Source organism: Acanthopagrus latus, chromosome 14 (genome assembly GCF_904848185.1).
Source record: "Acanthopagrus latus isolate v.2019 chromosome 14, fAcaLat1.1, whole genome shotgun sequence".
In the NCBI taxonomy this organism is placed as follows: Eukaryota; Metazoa; Chordata; class Actinopteri; order Spariformes; family Sparidae; genus Acanthopagrus; species Acanthopagrus latus.
Genome location: NC_051052.1, coordinates 10,196,446 through 10,213,603, shown reverse-complemented (window position 1 = coordinate 10,213,603; position 17,158 = coordinate 10,196,446). Strand labels below are relative to the sequence as shown.

The 17,158-nt window shown below is 45.8% G+C and overlaps 1 protein-coding gene across 9 annotated transcripts in view; it reads right to left on the bottom strand.

The window, feature by feature from the left end:
• The window catches only part of foxp2 (forkhead box P2), a 105,817-nt gene that overhangs the window by 24,878 nt on the left and 63,781 nt on the right, over positions 1–17,158 (bottom strand). For 5 of the 9 annotated variants that reach the window (XM_037122139.1, XM_037122145.1, XM_037122147.1 and 2 more), the window contains 6 exons: positions 10,722–10,859; positions 9,275–9,364; positions 8,004–8,075; positions 7,164–7,350; positions 5,794–6,088; positions 4,050–4,154 (listed from right to left, as the gene is read on the bottom strand). In XM_037122139.1, the coding sequence (XP_036978034.1) occupies positions 4,050–4,154; positions 5,794–6,088; positions 7,164–7,350; positions 8,004–8,075; positions 9,275–9,364; positions 10,722–10,859 (887 nt within the window). The remainder of the gene's footprint in view (positions 1–4,049; positions 4,155–5,793; positions 6,089–7,163; positions 7,351–8,003; positions 8,076–9,274; positions 9,365–10,721; positions 10,860–17,158) is intronic. The other 4 variants (XM_037122148.1, XM_037122146.1, XM_037122143.1 and 1 more) reach the window with 3 other exon arrangements.

The following is a 17,158-nucleotide window of genomic DNA, read 5'->3' as shown; positions in this document are numbered from 1 at the left end:
AGAGCAAATAACAGCAACTAAAGAGACTGATAAATAAGAGGGGGAGGAAGGGAGAGGTGAGACACAGCCGTTGTTTTTCATCCCCCAGATAAAGACTTTCTTTTTATTGGATGCTGCAGTTTCTCTTAAAGAGAAGGGAGCAAAACATCTCAAAGGTTTTTCCCCACAGCTGTGTGTATGAATATGTATAGGCCATCAACGTCCACCAAGGACCTAATAATAAATCTACTCAAGCCAGCATGTATGGATGATACACTTGTGCTAATTGTCTGTGTGTATTATCAGGGGCTATAGAAGAGAGCAAGTTAGGCCCCCTAACTGTCTACATGTGACACACCAACACTAGACTAGCCAAACTAACACATACACATATACAAAGAGAGGAAGAAGCAGCCATATGTAACTGCTGTACACCTACTACTGTGCACAAACAAGCACACACACACACACACACACACACACACACACACACACACACACACACACACACACTCTCTCCCCATGGTGGTAGTGCATAAGTAATGCCCTCCGTTTTAAAGGTCTTGTCACAGTGCAGCAGACATGTGGAGGGGTAGATGGGAGCTTGGCTATCCAGGGGCCAGGGGCCTGCCTGAATCCACTGTGCGTGTGTGCGCGCGTGTGTGTGTACATTAAATAGAGACGAAGACACTTGGCTGCTGCCTTGTGGGTTTAATTAGCAGCGGGTTACAGACACCACTGTTCAGGTTAGCGGCTGAGCTTGCCATTTTAACATGGAGCCCGCCTTCCTGCCAGTAATAAGGCGAGCGGAGTGGTGACAGAGAGTGGAGGGAGTTAAGTGTGTGTGTCTGTGTGAGCAAGTATGTGTTTATGTGTAGAAACACTGTCTCTTTATTGCAGTGCAGGGACACTGATATACAAGGTGAAAGGACAAAACACGGCCGATGAAAACTGAGAGGGGCTTGAGATCAGGAGCGATTTAAATCCTTAAGAGTAGAAGTCTTTACAAAAACAGAGAAACAGATATAGCTTCATATTTATCATAATATATTGGGGGGGACAGGTCTCAAGAAAAATGTCCCCCACTCAATAAACTGATCTAAAAAATGTATTTAAAATAGACAACCATGCACAACTGTCTGACAAAACCATCAGCAAAGCTCTCATCCAACTTAACTGAAAAACTTTCCATTGATATGAGTACTGATTTTTATTTACGGTGTACTGCAGTTCTACATATGGTTTGTTCAAGTGATAGCCCACAGAAAGCCGCTGCTCAACTGCTGTAGCTAGGTACAATGTCAGAGATGTCAAATACTGTCTATTTCATTTTGATCAAATGTATGGAAAAGTGAAAGAACAAGAATGCATTTTTTTGTAAAAGTGGTAATTTTTTAAATGGTTCTTGTCTTGTCACTACGTTAGCTAGCTATCATAACTCCAATGCATTAGCTAGATAATTAGCTAAAAAGGTTTACCTCATATGATAATTAATTTCAAAATACCTTAGAATGGATATCAGTTTTCAAAATGTTTTGTTTTTTCTATGGTAAACCACCACCAGAATGTCCTCCCCCTGAATGCTGACTCTATGGCCACAGCCTTGCTTGTACAGCTATGCAAATGATGATGAGCCTAACTACTTTTTATTCTTTATTGTTTATCATGAAAGCCCCCACAAAAATAGCTCCACTTGCACTAATAGCATTTATGTTCCTCCCTCTTGCTTTCTCATGTAACTGACACAAATACACACACACACACTCCAACACCCACCACTCAAGAAACATCCCCAGCAATATCATTTCATTTTGAACTTCAGAGAGCTAATTCAGGGTGCCAGCCACCTCGCGGCTACCTTTTCCAGGTGAGAACACTTAAAAGCATGCTGAGGAGCTATTAAATGCTGATCTTGACAAGTTTCTTCATGCAACAAAACAATAGATGACTAAACGTGTCACCGCCGCTGAGCTGAGCTCCTACAGCGAGCTGTGAGACGCCAGCTTGACTTGCCCCCCCCTTTGCCTCCCCGCGCACGTAACCCACACCCAACTACCTAACATCTAAACTGTCATCTAAATCTGACACCCGCTTTATGTAACCCCGTTTAAACTGTGCCTGTGTGTGTGTGCAAAGTGTGTGTGTGTAGCTGACTGGCATCTCCGGAAACATGAAAGGACTCCCTCTGACACCGACAATCACTGCTCCAAGGCACGCCACCGAGCAGCCATCTTTGTTCTGATGACGAGACTGCCTTCTTTGTTGGTGCCTGTTTTCATGTGCTGGCTGGGTTACAGTAGAAGAGCCAGCCTCTGACTTGCAGGGATGTGTGTGTGTTGGCGGGGGGGCTGAACCAAGACACTGTTCTGTTTTGTAGCAGCCGATGTTCTGGCACGCGCTCCTACTAAACCATCTGCCAACCTGTGTTCTCGCTTTCAGGTTTGAGATCTACCTGTTTTCTCCCCGTCTGTCTTCCTCGCTCTCGCAGTTTGTCTTTACAACCATGCGTCCTTTTGCATTGGCTCGCCAGCTTACTGGATTTCGCAGACACGTCGCTTTACACATTGCATCTCTGCCCCTCACCTAAATAACCAGCTAAGCTACCTAGACACAGTATCCTCAGAGCACACAGACTTAGGTTCTGTTTGCGTGTGAGCGGAGCGTACAGTGCACAGGGATGGGCTGATGTCTCCTTTAAGTAAGTGAACCGAGGTGATAGGACAAGATATCAGAAAACCTGCTAATCCCGTGCAGGCTTGCCTCCTCACACACACATTTGTTTCCCAAGCTGCAAGGCAAACTCTTCTACCTGGACTGAAGCACATCTAGTCCGGGTTGGACGCACACTGCACGCTGAAAACTGGCTTTTCATAAGCAGGCAGCTTCTAGAACGACACAAGATGATGCCTATGGATGTCCTCTGCAGAAAAACTGATACTGACATTGACAAGCATGTGGCGCATTTTCCACAGGGGATAAGCAAACACACTTGTCAGGCTGCAGTTGTAATATATATTCACCTCTGATTCATTTAAATCCATCGCTGTCAATTATGGCTCCTTTGAGCGTATTGTGTGCGTTGATAGAGTGTGAAAATCCAGCTTAATGTCACATCTGGCTGTGTCTTTTAAAGACCGGTAAACACCGTGTTTTTAAGACTCATTTCATTCCACAGACGCACCTTTTAGCTTTAATTCACAAGCTGCTGTAGAATTAGTAAAAGCCTGACCTAAATCCTACAGCAGCTCCCCCATGGGTGGACTAGTTTCTTGTATCTGTACTTTTTTTTCCCTTTTGCTTTCTGCAACTTATTGCAGTCACTAGTGTAGAGAAATGCATAATTTGGGGGAAAATACACCAGAACAATGTCCTGATTTCAGGAGTTTATGCGAATTCACATGGACATTTACAGCCCCTGAAAAACACTCGCCAGATCGTTATTTCACAGTTAATTACAAATCTAATTAGAATATTCAAATTAAAGCTTTCCCTTTCTTTTCTTCTCTGTGTGGGAGCAGGGAGCCAGGGAAAGAGTGATAGTGAGAGAGAGAGAGAGAGAGAGAGAGACAGAGAGAGAGAGAGAGACTGAGTGGCAATGTGATAACCTGTAATCGGCAGTGCTGCAAACACCTTCTTCCTTTGATGTCCCCCCACTAACATCCTGGCAACAAAGCCGGCCAATTACAAATGAGCTAATTAACTAAATTGTTGATGGAGCATGAAGAGTTCATTCGCTCTGGCGGCTGCACCATGACAACAGTGAATGGGGGCCTTTTGTTGTGGAGGTAAGTGCGCGGCCGTGCGAGTTGCCATTAGCTTTTGACGCTTTTTCACAAACCTATCAGGCCCCTCCACGCCGGGAGGGAGATTTGTTATGGATCAGAGTTGGTTTGAATCCTGCACTGCCTGAGCTGAACCCTGTCAACTGGCTGTCTGCGAGGTCAAAATGTGCTCTTTGAGAGGCAGTGATGTTTTCTTTGTTAGGCCCACAATGAAAGGAGGTGCTGTGGCATAAGGGGGTGTTAACAGGGAGAGGTGAAGAGGCAACATCTTTGCTGTAGAATCCTTACTTCAAAAACTGTCCAAAGTCCTCGCAGATGTTCTCACAGCCGGGCCACTTGCAAACGCCGTGACCGTACAGGGGGTGGGTGCCTCCACTTTCTTCATGTAGCGAACTGAAAGAGAGAAGAAGAAGGGAGGGAGGTCAGGAGAGTGCGGAGGGGAGGGGAGGGCAGCATCGAGGTCATTGCAGAAAAATCTGTAAAAGGCTTGAGGAGGTTAAGGTTACAGTCAGCGGGAAAGGGGTCAAAACAGGTCAGTTCTGGCTGAATTGTTCAGCTGTTCAGCTAGAAACATACAAATATACCAAACTAAGACAAACTAACACTAACTAAGAGACTAATATGTGACTTGGGCTAAATCCCCCAATGGAAATCTAGAGTGAGCTGTAGCTTTGTCTCTCCACTAACCGCCACCATCCTCATCTTGTAAAGCCATTACGGGGGTGGGAGGGGTGGACGCTTTCAAGTAAACATTAAAAATCCAGACAGCCATATAATTTTCATCAGGAGATTAATACTCTGTGTAACTTATGTTCTTTGAGGACGAAGGGGGAGCTGGCGTTTTTCAAATGGCACCCAAATAAGTTACGACCCTGCCTAGACAGCACGTCCTATTAAAGATGACAGTTTAACCTTTAGGCTTGGCACTGGTGTGTGTGTGTGTGTGTGTGTGTGTAGATGTGTTTGTCTGCTTATAGCTGATGCCTGTACTTCTATGTGTGTGGTCCATGAATATGTGTGTGTGTGTGCTGGCAGAGCTCACACCAGGTTTTTACAGAGGGGCTTTCCCCGCATCGATCCGTGGCATGTTAGTAAGCAGTGCTCCTGACAATACTCCTTGTTCGATCATTATGAGACACCACACACCCCTTGGGACACACGCAGGCAGATAAAAAGTATTTTTTCCCCCCCTCCTTTCTTCCCTCTCCTCTCATTCCCTCCCTTCCTCTCTGTCTTCCTTCTGAAGGTATCTTTTTCAAGCCTCCTTTTAGTGGTACTGGAGAGATAGCATCTACTTTAAACCAATTACACAGCACTTCCACCTCCAGTGTGAGTCTCTACCGAGCATCCACACAGACACACACACCGCTACCCTAAGTCCTTATTATAATATCGCCCAAGAAAAGCCTTTGAATAATGCATGGGCCAGATAGGCAGATATGTGAACAGTCAGTGTTTTGGCGCTGGGTGCATTTATAAAAGACGCCATCACAAGGATAAACATCCTGGAAACGCCACTCAAGGCATCACGTATTCTGTTTACATGACAAGCAAGCAAGGAAGGTAATTTTCAAAAGAGGAAAAAAAGAAAGAGAAAGCACTAAATACTTAATGTACAAGCAGGTTACCTTGTCTTGCCTGCCAGAGAGGCTTGTTGTAAGTGTGCCTGCCTGCATGGCTTCCTCTCCCTGCTTTTGATATCTGTGTGCAAGCTAAGTGCGTTCAGTGGCACGCGCGCTCCCTTGGGAGAACAAGGCTCTTATTTTTTTGAATATTGCCAACACGCTAATAAACTATTGAACAAATAAACAAAACATCAGGTTTCCCCTGTTGTAAAGAATGCTGTTATTTTAAACGAGGACAAACACTCTGGATGAGGGTTCTGATGTGTTGCTGCACTGCACTGTGGCACAAAGACAAACAAGCTCTTGTGTGCGCTGCTGTAAACTTTTCATCTTCTCTGCCTTTCTCCTGCAAAAAGAAAGAGAAGGTGGGTGGATGACATCTCAATTTTTTATTTATTTTTTCTTACCTCTCTCGCTCCCTTTCCCGTTCCCGTTCCCTCTCTCTTCTGTGGTTGAGGACGGGGGACTGTCCGTTGGCGATGGAATGGTGAGAGATGGGTGGCGACGCTTTGGCGGGATTGGAGGAGGAGGTAGTTGAAGAAGAGTTGTTGGTGGAGAGGTCGAGACCACCGCCGCCGCCACCCCCGCCGGTGCCAGTGTTGCCGCTGTTGTTGTGTTTGATGCCGTTGTCCTCCATGCTGTGACCGCCGCCTCCGGTCACATCCTTCCACAACTGCTGGAGCTCTGCGGGGCTCAGGCCGGCTAGCGAGACAAGGAAGACTGCTGTGAGACAAAAGCTGAACTCTGCAAACTTTATTCAACAGCCTGAAAAGTTGGCTAAGGCTGCAGGACTCAAGGCCTTCCCCTCAGTGACTGACTATCATCCTGTGCTGCTTCACTGCAGACCTCAGCTTGAACTCATACTGTACTGATCAATAAAAACAAGTGTGCTGTTCCTCTTCCTCTCTGCTCAGTTAGATACTGATTTTCACCTGTTAGCAGATCACTCCTCTAGTTCTCAGTCTCAAATTTTGTGCGTGTTTTCACTGAGGAAGAACTATACAACATTGATTACTGTGAATGTTCCAGATAAACAAGCTTTGTCCACTGCTTGTTTCCAGCTAGGCAACTAATTAGGCAAAATTGCACTCCTTTGATTTCCTCCTAACATCTCTCTGCCTGTTGTTTTTCGAGCTCCGCCATTTTGGTGGTAAACAACAAACATAGGTGTTTACTTGGCTCAGGGGAAGAAAATGGAGCCTGCTCTCCTCTCTCTCCCTGTCCTTTTTTATTCTTCTCTTTCTCCCCACCCTGGCTCTCGGTGAAGGCAGTAAACAACAACAACAACAACAACCGAGGAAGAAAGGAGGGGAGGCTGGGGGAGCGGGGGGAATAGAGACAGAGATGGAAAAAACAACAAACACAAACATAGGCAGAGCAGAGCTGAGAGGGAAACAAAGAAAGCCACAATCAGACAGTGAGAGAGAGAAAAGAAAGAATGGAAAACTAAAACAAAATGATCATGTGGAGAGTTAGGGACAAAGTAGAAGGCACAAGAGCATACCAATGAGGGGAAGGCAGACAGACATACAGACATACTTAGAGATAACGCAGGGTGGATGCAGGTGCATACCAATGAGAAACACAAAGACAGACAGGAGAGGAGTGGGACAGACAGGCTTGGAGATGAAGAAAGGGACAATGATTGTGACTGAGGCAGCAGCACTCACACCTGCAGACAAAATACAGGAAGCACGTGACCACCACTGGAGCAAGTCACATGCTCTACATTAGCGCGACCACATTTCCCCCTCCTCCCGCTCTCCCTCCCACTTACCTTGCGGAGGCAGGGTCTGTCCGGGCAGGGCGGCCTGGCCGGGCGCGGGCCCCGGCAGCGAGAGCAGGCCCTGCCGCTGCATGTTGAGCAGGTGCTGCTGCTGCTGGAGCTGCTGCATCTGCAGGAGCTGCTGCTGGAAGACGAGCTGCTGGGCGGCCAGCTGCTGCTGCTGCTGCTGCTGCTGTTGCTATACAGAGAGAGAGGAGAGAGGAGGAGGAGGAGGAAGAGAGGAGCAAGAGAGGAGCGGAGAGAGGAGGGAAAATTACAGAGGAATTAACAACTGTGTGTGAGAGAGAGGAGACAGAAGACGGAGGGCTGTTTGTGCTGTGTGAGTGTGGAGTGTCTGCACTCGCTCGCCTCTGCCGTGACCTTAGCTACACCTCTCTGCCTCTTCTTCTGCCTCTCCGCACGCTCTCCCTCTCTGTCTGTGTTCACTTAGTCTTCCCTCCTGTTTTTTGGGCTGTACCACAGTGCTGTGTTCCTCTCTTTGTGTGTGTTCATGTCTGTGAGTTCGCTAAAACAGACACAAAGCTGAACTGATATACCAGCTCTCAAGCCTGTCAGTGTATGTGGCTTGTGATTGTGTATGATACTAAGCCTCTGGTATAATCCCCCATCCCACAAACCCCACCGCCCCCCGCCTCCCCCACCATCACCACCCCTGATAGTTAATTGTCTCGCCTTCGCTGATGGTCTGTTACAGCTTATGTGGCCAGAGGGAGCTGGCAGAATGAGAGATTTACAGCATAAAGTGTGTGTGAATGCAAAGACACAAGTGCAATCACACCCCAACATGTGCACACACATGCACAACGATTCAACCCCCCCGTTTTCACCCACCCCTCTCTCTGCTCTCCTCGCTGCCTCACTGAGTTGTTTATCGCTGGGCCAGACAGGCGATTGCGTAAGCCCCTGTGCAAAACAACAACAAAAACAACAACAAAATGAAAAACATCAAACTCAGTCACTGCCGCGAAACAAGTCTCACACAGAGAGGGAGTGAATTTTTAGGGAGGGACAAAAGCTTTGAATCTGAGCCGTAACACGTTGGACTGTCATTAAATCATGAACACATGTAATAATCAGCAGCAAGTGCACACTATCAGATCTGACGGATTATATTCAGTCTTTCTCATCTGTAATGTCCAGTTTTTGTTGTCCTCTCTATATGCATGTCTGTGTGCACACAGCGTGTCATGCTCATGTGTTTCTGTATGTTTGCGCTGTGGTGGACCTGGGGAAAAGCATGGAGGTGGGGGGTAAAACTTGTGATGCGCTCACTGGAAAACAGGCTGCATAATGGAGTGATGGAGGGAGGTAGTTTGTCCTCCCCCCCCACCCGCCACCCACCCCCACACCCTGCCTCAAGAGAAATAAGGGAGCAATTTCTATTCCATATTTGATGGCGGGGCCCCCCTGAAAAATTCTATTCGCAAATCCAAACAGAAACAAAGCCGCCGGGAGGTCAGTGGCAGCTTCCTGTAGGGGCAGCATAATGGGCTGCTTGAGGAGACACAGAGATGCAACACAGAGAAAGAAGTATGTGTGTCCGTATGTGTTCGTGTGATACCTTTTTTTTCTGATCAATTTAACTGCCTCCACACGTACGGTATGGACTGGATGTGGCCCACCGTGTGACACTAGAATGCAACGACGCAAATGTGGCTAAGGCTGTCGTGCTCGTCCCCTCCTCTTCGACAGCCGGAGAGAACGAGATGGAGCCGTGTCTGTCCACCAGCTGCCTGTCAGTTTGATTTACGGGCGTCGTAGGCTGTAACTTTAGCTGTGGACGCATGTGTCTGGACGCCCACAGAAAACAGTTCACTAATGAATTGGACCCAGGACCCTCGGTCTCTGGTCTCGCACAATGTCGCAATGTCTGGCGTGTGTGAACGTCACTTGGAAGAGTTTAATAATGGAGTCGGAGCCAGTGTGAAGGTAGTAGGAACAAAAGTATGGTTGGAAGTTTCGTTTCATCACTCGTCAAACCAATAAACGGATTAGCCAGCTGATTTGGTTAATCCAAGGTGAAGAGACAAAAGGAACTCTAACACTCCCTTTTTCTCATCTTATCTTAGGTGTAGGTGTGTGTGTGTATGTGGTGCTCTTACCTCTTTTACCTGCTTGCCGGGGTGTTGCTGTTGGAGAAGCTGCAGATGAAGCTGCTCCTGTTGTTTCTTATAAAACTCCTGCAGGTGTTGCTGTGCACACACAAACACACACAAGCAGAAGATAAGAATTAGTTAATTCGACATTGTAACATTTCATAGGATTCAAAGGGCAAGTTGAAAAAATTTACTGTCATATCAGGGACTAAGTTCAAAAAAGAAACATCAAAGTAGACCTATTTTCTCTCTTAATCTTGTCTGTTTGCCCCAGCTGTACTTCATATGTCAGTTCTGCAGCTGCAACTGTTGCACATTACAAATAAAACACTGTCCTGCTTTTGGCATTTGTATCCTCGCATCTTTCACAGTCCTCTCCATATGGACTTTTGATAGTTGCACTGCTCTGAAGGGGGCAACAATTCATCATATTAACTATGCATTTGGCAGCCAGAGTCCACTGGCGTCCTTTGGAGTGGCTGAAATAAACAGAGTGAACCCTCTCAGGAACAAGTCTGCTACATTAAACTGATTCCTTTAACACACTGACTGTGACAGCTATTTAGGGGATGATTTTATTTCATGAGAATTTCAGGTGGGTTTTTTAGCCTGGAGGAGAGGTCTGTGAAGGTCTTTCAAACTTCACCCTCTGCTCACTGAGGGCAGGTTGTGACACTGTGCTTCCCTGTTGATTTAGGATTTCAGATGCTTAACCTTCTGTGTGACAGATTCCCTTCAACACGATTCAAACTGACCATGTAATCCTTCTAGTACTGTAAACTCAGGAGTGCCTTTAGTTGCTGTGAAAAAGGCAGTGCGCTGAAACCAAATCTTGAGTCTGAGCGTTCCTCATGAAGAGGAACAATCAGAATGACTGACATTCTTAATTAAACAATTCTCTTTCCCTTAATCAAATCTAAGAATGAGAAATGGATTTAAACTCTGACACGTGCCTGTGCAGAATGTGTGCGCCTTGTCGAGCTTCCAAACATTACATCATCCATCACCTATCATTCAGCTCTCGGTGCCCTACTCTCCCAGTCCCTGATGGATGCTTGTCAGGGAACTGAACCAGTGACACACAGGAGACGGTTAATTAGAGGTGACGTGAACAAGTGCGTCAATTTCAGATTCCTCTTGGTAAGCGTGTCAAGGACACCGGGCTGTGGTGAGTTGGCATGAGCGGCTGGTGGCTGTGATACACTGGAGCACAGAGTGACTAAGGGTTGTGTGGGGGAATGTGTGTGTGGTTTGAGTTTGTGTTTGCACACACGCCAGACAGTCATGCCAAAATAGGGTACTTGCAGGATGTGTATGTATCTCCAACATACCAGCCTACTGCCGATGGGGCATGGCCCAATGTAGGTGTGCGTGTGTCTGCATGAGCCAGTGTGTTTGCTCCTAAATATCTGTCTGAGGGTGCATGCATTGAAGTGTGAGTGTGTGTGTTTACCTGCTGCAGCATTACAGCCTGCTGCTGCTGGAGCAGGGCCTGGAGCTGCTGGGGGGACAGAACCTGCTGCTGGAGGATCTGCTGCATCTGTTGCGGCGTGATCACCTGGGGACTCATCATGGCCACTGACACTGGAACCTGGACGGGAGGGATGAGAGAGGATGGGGTGCGATGAGTTGAAGAAATCGAGTGGAGAGGAGATGAGGGTAAACAATGAAAGAATAGGTGTGAAATGAATGGAGGAGAAGGGAGAAAGTTGGAAAAATAGATCATTAGAAATGTGCATCAGGCCTACTGGCAAAGATCTACTGGGAGCGTGGTAATTGGTGACTGAGAGGTAGGGAGAGCAGGCCTCCCATGGCCGTGACGCTTGGCAGCCTAGAGGAGATGCTGAAGGACAGATGGGTGCTGTGCCTTTGTGTTGCTCGTCTTATTTTGCTCTGCCTCCACCCCGCTGGGAAAAGGACGAGATTTAAATAGACGTAGACCTTAATTAGCGGGACCCTTGAACTCCCCCCCACTTCAGCATGCCTATCAGTGCTGCTATTGTGAAACAGCGTGAAAATGCACAACTATGAAGTTGCTTGAAACTACACTGATGAAGTGGACACCTCGGTGGGATGTGGTGGGTTGTTGGGGGTTCACCTTAAGCTACTTTAAATGTTGGAAGAGAGCAACTTATTTCACAAGATGCTTCCTGTAGTAAACAAGTTTTACATTCTCACAAAATCAACCAAAAGCACAACTGTCTCTCGCTCTGCCAACATGCCATTTTTATAGAATGGATGTCATTTTTAGGTGATAATCATTAAAATATGTGCTTTCAGACTGCGGCCAAAACAAAACAACAATATATATCCTGTATTTCCGCCAAATTCTTCTAAAACATCAGCGCGAGCGACTACTGAGGCGGTAGATCAATGGGAAGAGGATATGTTTCTCTTCACACTTTGATTGTGTGCGCACTTTAACTGGAGAGTGTGGGCTAACAGTGATATTGTGGAGTGTCGACTCCTCGTGGCTGCTTAAAAATTTAACAACTTTTGAAAAGGGAAGATAATACTGTGCTAAAATTGTTTACTTTTCACTTGAGTAAATTATTTTTGAAATCCAATGCTGCAAAAACACACCAGTTGATTCACCTTGACTCAGTAGTGATTGAAGTGGGTCAAAGCCCCTCTTCCTTCCCTAGATGACCTTTAAAATGCCATGAAATCAGCCTGGACACTTCATACTTTGACGTCTCCAGCACTACGATGTACTAATATATAATTTTTAGACGCATCTTGTGAACGAAGATTCTTGACGGACAAGCTTTATGCGACTATAACACAATTAAAATATCAACGTGTAGCAACACCTTCACGGATGCTAATTGCGACAGTCTCTTGCACTGAGCTGCCACGACAGTAGCCGGCCTATATGGTGTGTCAAGGGGCCAATAAGACATCCCTGTCCTCATCGCCAGCTAATCAAGCTGCCTTGATTACTTTCCATGCATGTCTCTCCTCCCTCGCTCCCTCTCTCTCTCTCTCTCTCTCCGTCAGGCCTTGACACGTCCTTGTTTAGCTCTCCTCTCCTCGACGCCCACCCCCCACCCCAGGTTTTCCCCCCTCTTTGATTAGCCGAGACATTTGCATGGTCACTACACATTTTTCATTTTAGAAGTCATTATGCATTAGTGGCTCCTGATCGCCCGCCTTGACTAATCCTGATGAACTGAAAATCACAGCTGAAGGTCAACTTCCAGCCGGCCCCGCTGCACATTCATATTCATATTCAAACAAATCCTGCCTCCATTGTTCATTAGGGTCTTAGAGAGAAGGGACTCCATCTAAGGTGGGAGAGGTGGAGGAGGAGGAGGAGGAGGAGGATGTTGTGGTACATCTCTTTTCTTCTCTGGACTCCTCTGTGCAAAGGGTGCGGAAAAGAAATCGCATTCACAATAAGCGAGGTGCCGAACAAAAGCCGTCAAAAGTTGCAAATTAAACAGTCCATGTGTAATTATGCAAATGCTCTGCTTACACCTTCAATGTTATTAACCCTTAAAGGTACATTTGCTAGGTAAGTAATTACCCCCGCAGTCACTCCTGGTTTTGTGTTGGATGCCATGACAATAGGACGAGTGCAGCTGAGAAACAACATGAGTGATGCACTCATTAAGTCTATTAATTGGATGCTGGCTCAAAGATGTTTTGGTTCACAAAAGGGATGCAGGCTTAGACATGTAGGATTTAACACAAATGTATGCGCATGAATATATAAAGTGGAATTAAATATAAATTCTACATTGTACTTCAAAAAGGTTCCCTTGTTGTGTAAGTGGGGGAAATAAGAAGCATTCGTAGTCAGATACCTGTAAATGAATAATGCAGGATTTCCGCAACAAAACAAGACTTTAACAAAGAAAGTCTAAACAGCAAACAGCCGGGTTATTAAACTGGTAGTTCCTCTTACACATTTGAGGCGTAATGCACGATAATCATCTTCATTTCACCGCTGCTCCACACAAAAAGAGGGAAGAGGAAGAAGGGAGAAAAGGCAGGAGGAAGAAAAGAGAGGGGAGAAAAGGCACTGGCCCACGTCCATTGTGAAGTGCAGCACAATGCTAATTCCAGCATTTAACTGCATGCTTTTCTGCTTGACGTATCAGAGGCTCCAAGATGAAAGCAGATAAGTAATTGCTCTCCTGGTTCTTATTCTTCACTGACAACCCATAAATTTAATTTTACACACACGTTCATTTACATTTTCGAGTATATGACATGATAATTGCAGGAATATAACACCTCCATTTTGCAGGATACTGCACGAGGGCTTGATTGACGGGAGCGGTGAATTGAAAGGAACAGGAGGCTGAATTGCCTCTCCTAGAAATGATTTTGCCACGAAGGGATAAAATTAATGAGCATTTACTCGACGATGGCAGTGGCGTAAACATCCGTGCGCCGTGGATAGACTGGAGACGAGCCATGATATCCAATTGGGCTGTGCCTCTGTTTCTCCGTAATCCGAAAGGATATATTTCGAACACTGGTGCTCAAAAAATATTAATAGGATTTATTAAATTGTTAGAAATTAGCTGCGGCTGATGTGGCCACTGGGGACCTTAATAACAAAAAAGGTGCTTCTCCTGTTTTAATAGAGAAAATTTAGACAGAGAGAGTAGTTTGAAAATTGCTTTTGAACAAGTCATTTGAATATAAGAGACATGCTTATTTAACCGTGTCCACCATTTGAACCCCTATTTGTTTATGTCCCCTGACTTAAAGAGAGACATGAGCTGTATTGACATGAACTTTGAAGCCATGTGCTTTACCCCCAAAGTTGGAGAGCAAAACAAAGGACCTTTAAATTGGCTCCTGATGTGAAAACACTGGTGGGGGCCCCTCAACCAGAACAAGCGGATCATAACACCACTCTTGTCACACCGGCAGCCTGTAACCAGCCTCTCCAATGCCTCGTGAAAGGTCAAGCTCCACCACAGAGAGCTCAGGTATCTCTTCCAGGCAAAGCTGGCACCACAGTCTCTTGCTACATTTGATTTAACTGGGCATCCTGGCATTAAATGCAGGACACTGCCATCTCCACTGTATTCTGGCTAACACAGCCATGTGTAACTATTTGGACTGATGGACAAATGCATTTTCAGCAATTAAGTCCACTCCACTGTGTGGTGCTTTATCTTCACAGTTTTTATGAGCAAACTCGAATTACCTAAAGAAGGAGATAAGTGCTGTACCAGAGTTCAAGCTTAAACAATTAAAGCAGTCTGACAGAGAGGAATTCCTTTTATTCGATTTCTTTTCAAATGCAGTAATAATCAGCGGTGATTAGATGTCGGCAATAAACATCGCAGGGGCAGTGAACGCAGGGCGGTTATCAACGACAGAGGTTGTTCCTGTAGCGCTGGGCAGGGCACTGAGCTGCGCTACAGACGCTGCTCAGATAAATGCAAGGAGAAACGGAAGGGTCCTGGTCGGTAATTACTGTGGATCCTTGGCAGGGAGAGTCACTGCTAATTAAGCCACTAGCTTCATTTGACACACAGGAAGAGAGCGAGGGAAAAAAAATGGGAGAAACTCCAACCGCCAACCCCCGTCCCCCTTTTCATATCAATCTCCTGAGCATCCCAAGGGGGGTCCCAAACTCAGACCCCGCCCCCCAATAGCTTGTAGACTTCTGACCTCTCAACTCCCTCTCAGCTGACACTGCTCATTTACTCGCCAATTACTGCCAAATACGGCTGTGCGATTATTGATAGCCGGGACTCTCCACTTGAGGACCACCAATTCTACAGGGCGGATGGCCCAGTGAGGACCTCGCTCTGAAGTTCAAGTGCGTTGACTGTGTGTATGCACTCACTCAATCGCATGTCGTGTTTTCAGCTTAGGGAGATCAATACTCCAGATTGTCAGGACTGAAGCTAAGTGGATTACGGAATGTTTTTCTAAATCAATTTCCATAGCTGTTTGGCAGCAGTGCATGGGAAGCGCAATTTATCATAACATAAAGACCCATCATGTAAAAAGCCTCTAATAAAAAGCCTTGAGGAGATTGGGACGGGCTTAGCACAATTTCCATATTGATTTATCTCTACATGCAGATAGTCATTGATTAAGCCTCTCCAGTGTTGTATACGCCTACTGTGGCTGTATCGCATTGCTCCGGCACATTGTTTGTGTCATTATTGGCACAAATTGTCGCACCTTTATCATTAAGTTGGCACAATTCACTCCTGACTGATGCCTCCCCGCAGGTGCACATATTTCAAGAGTAAATGGGAGTGACAGATAGAGGGAGAGAGAATAAAAAAAAGGGAAAGTGAAGAGAGGAGAGTGCTGAAATAGAAAGAAAGTAAGAGAGAGAGAGAGAGAGTGGAGGGGGAAGGGGGGGTAGACACTTCCCTCTGATGTTGCAGGTAATATGGCCTCCACTGGATCAGCCTCTTCATCAGTGACACACAGTAAATTACAAGTGCTTCAAGCAGCTCAGTGAATTATAGTTCATCACTTGGAAAGGCTTTCCCCCCTCACCATCGGGGCCCAAGCGTATCAGATCTGCCGGTTAGGATCCAATTAACACCCTGGCCAGAATCATCTGATTGCATGTGTAAGGGCTGGTATAACTCGTTTATTGCACCCATGTATCTTCTGTCACAAGGTAAATTTGTTGCTGCTACATCAAAGGTCTGAGCTACTTTTTTTTTTCTTTGCTATCCTTCCCTCCCTCTCACTTTCTCTTGATCCCCCGCCAAACTCAGCTACCTCGCCTTGGGGTTGCATTTCAACTTCTTTTGCATCACAATGATGAACCTGCTCTGTCCTCGCAATTTAGCAATCTTGTCCTGTAGGTGTTGTAAATGCAGGGGGGGGGGAGTAAAAAGAGAGCTGGGGTGGGAGATGGGGAGTGTATAAAAAAAAAATCTTGTTTTCTGGTTACAAAAGCAGTAACCAAGGGTGTTTGACTTAAAATGTGCTGACGCTTTTTTTTCTTTTTCTCTCAGAGTCAACAGAAGTTTTCCTCATGAATAACATAATATTTTCCCCCTTCGTAGTGATAATTTTTCTCTATTTTCAGATCCAACCAGAGGGGATGCAGCGGAAAGATATATTCATAAATGTAAATTTGAACTACCATCCTTTAGCCACACGCGCTGGAGTCAGCTAACCTATACACATGCCTAGCGTCGCAGCCCTTTTCCTTGAATCTGAGTTTGTGTGTGTGTGTGTGTGTGTGCATGCGCACAAGTTCCGGATGAAAGCCAATAAGCAGATGAGTGCTGCTATCGAGGTGATATTGGCTCAGTGGTGAAAGTGTGGACCTGACCTTTAAGAGTGTGACACTTCCAAGGATGGCCCAGTGCCCAAAACCAATCTGACTGAGCCCAGGAAGGAAGCTGCAGAGTTTACAGAAAACAGGGCTTAAACCAACATCTCTCCCGATCCGTACACCGACCATAAAACCTTAAATATTTTCATTCATACTTAGAGAGGAGCGTTGCACAGATGGGACTGAGGTTATTAGTCTTGTAAAAAGGGGTATTCACAGCTTGCAAGTGTGACAGGGGCACAGTTACTCGGGTGTAAGCTCTCAGGTTTTCAGCTGTTAAGAATTGGACATTCACTATTGGTATACACCCACGAGACAGAGTTAGGCAGGTTATTGTAGTTTTTTTTTTATATGTGCCTAGAGGTGGTGGCTGTGTTGCAACAGGAGCCTCAGTCATATAAACACCTGGGACTAGGAGCTGCAACTAATGATCATTTTCATTGTTGATTGATGTGTCGATTACTTTCTTAATTAATCGATCAGTTGCTTGGTCTATGAAATTTCTCAAAATGGTGAAAAATGTCACTGTTTCCCATGACGTCCAAAAAGGCCTTGTTTCTTCCACAACCCAAGGATATTCACTTCTTCTTTTTTTAATGTTATTT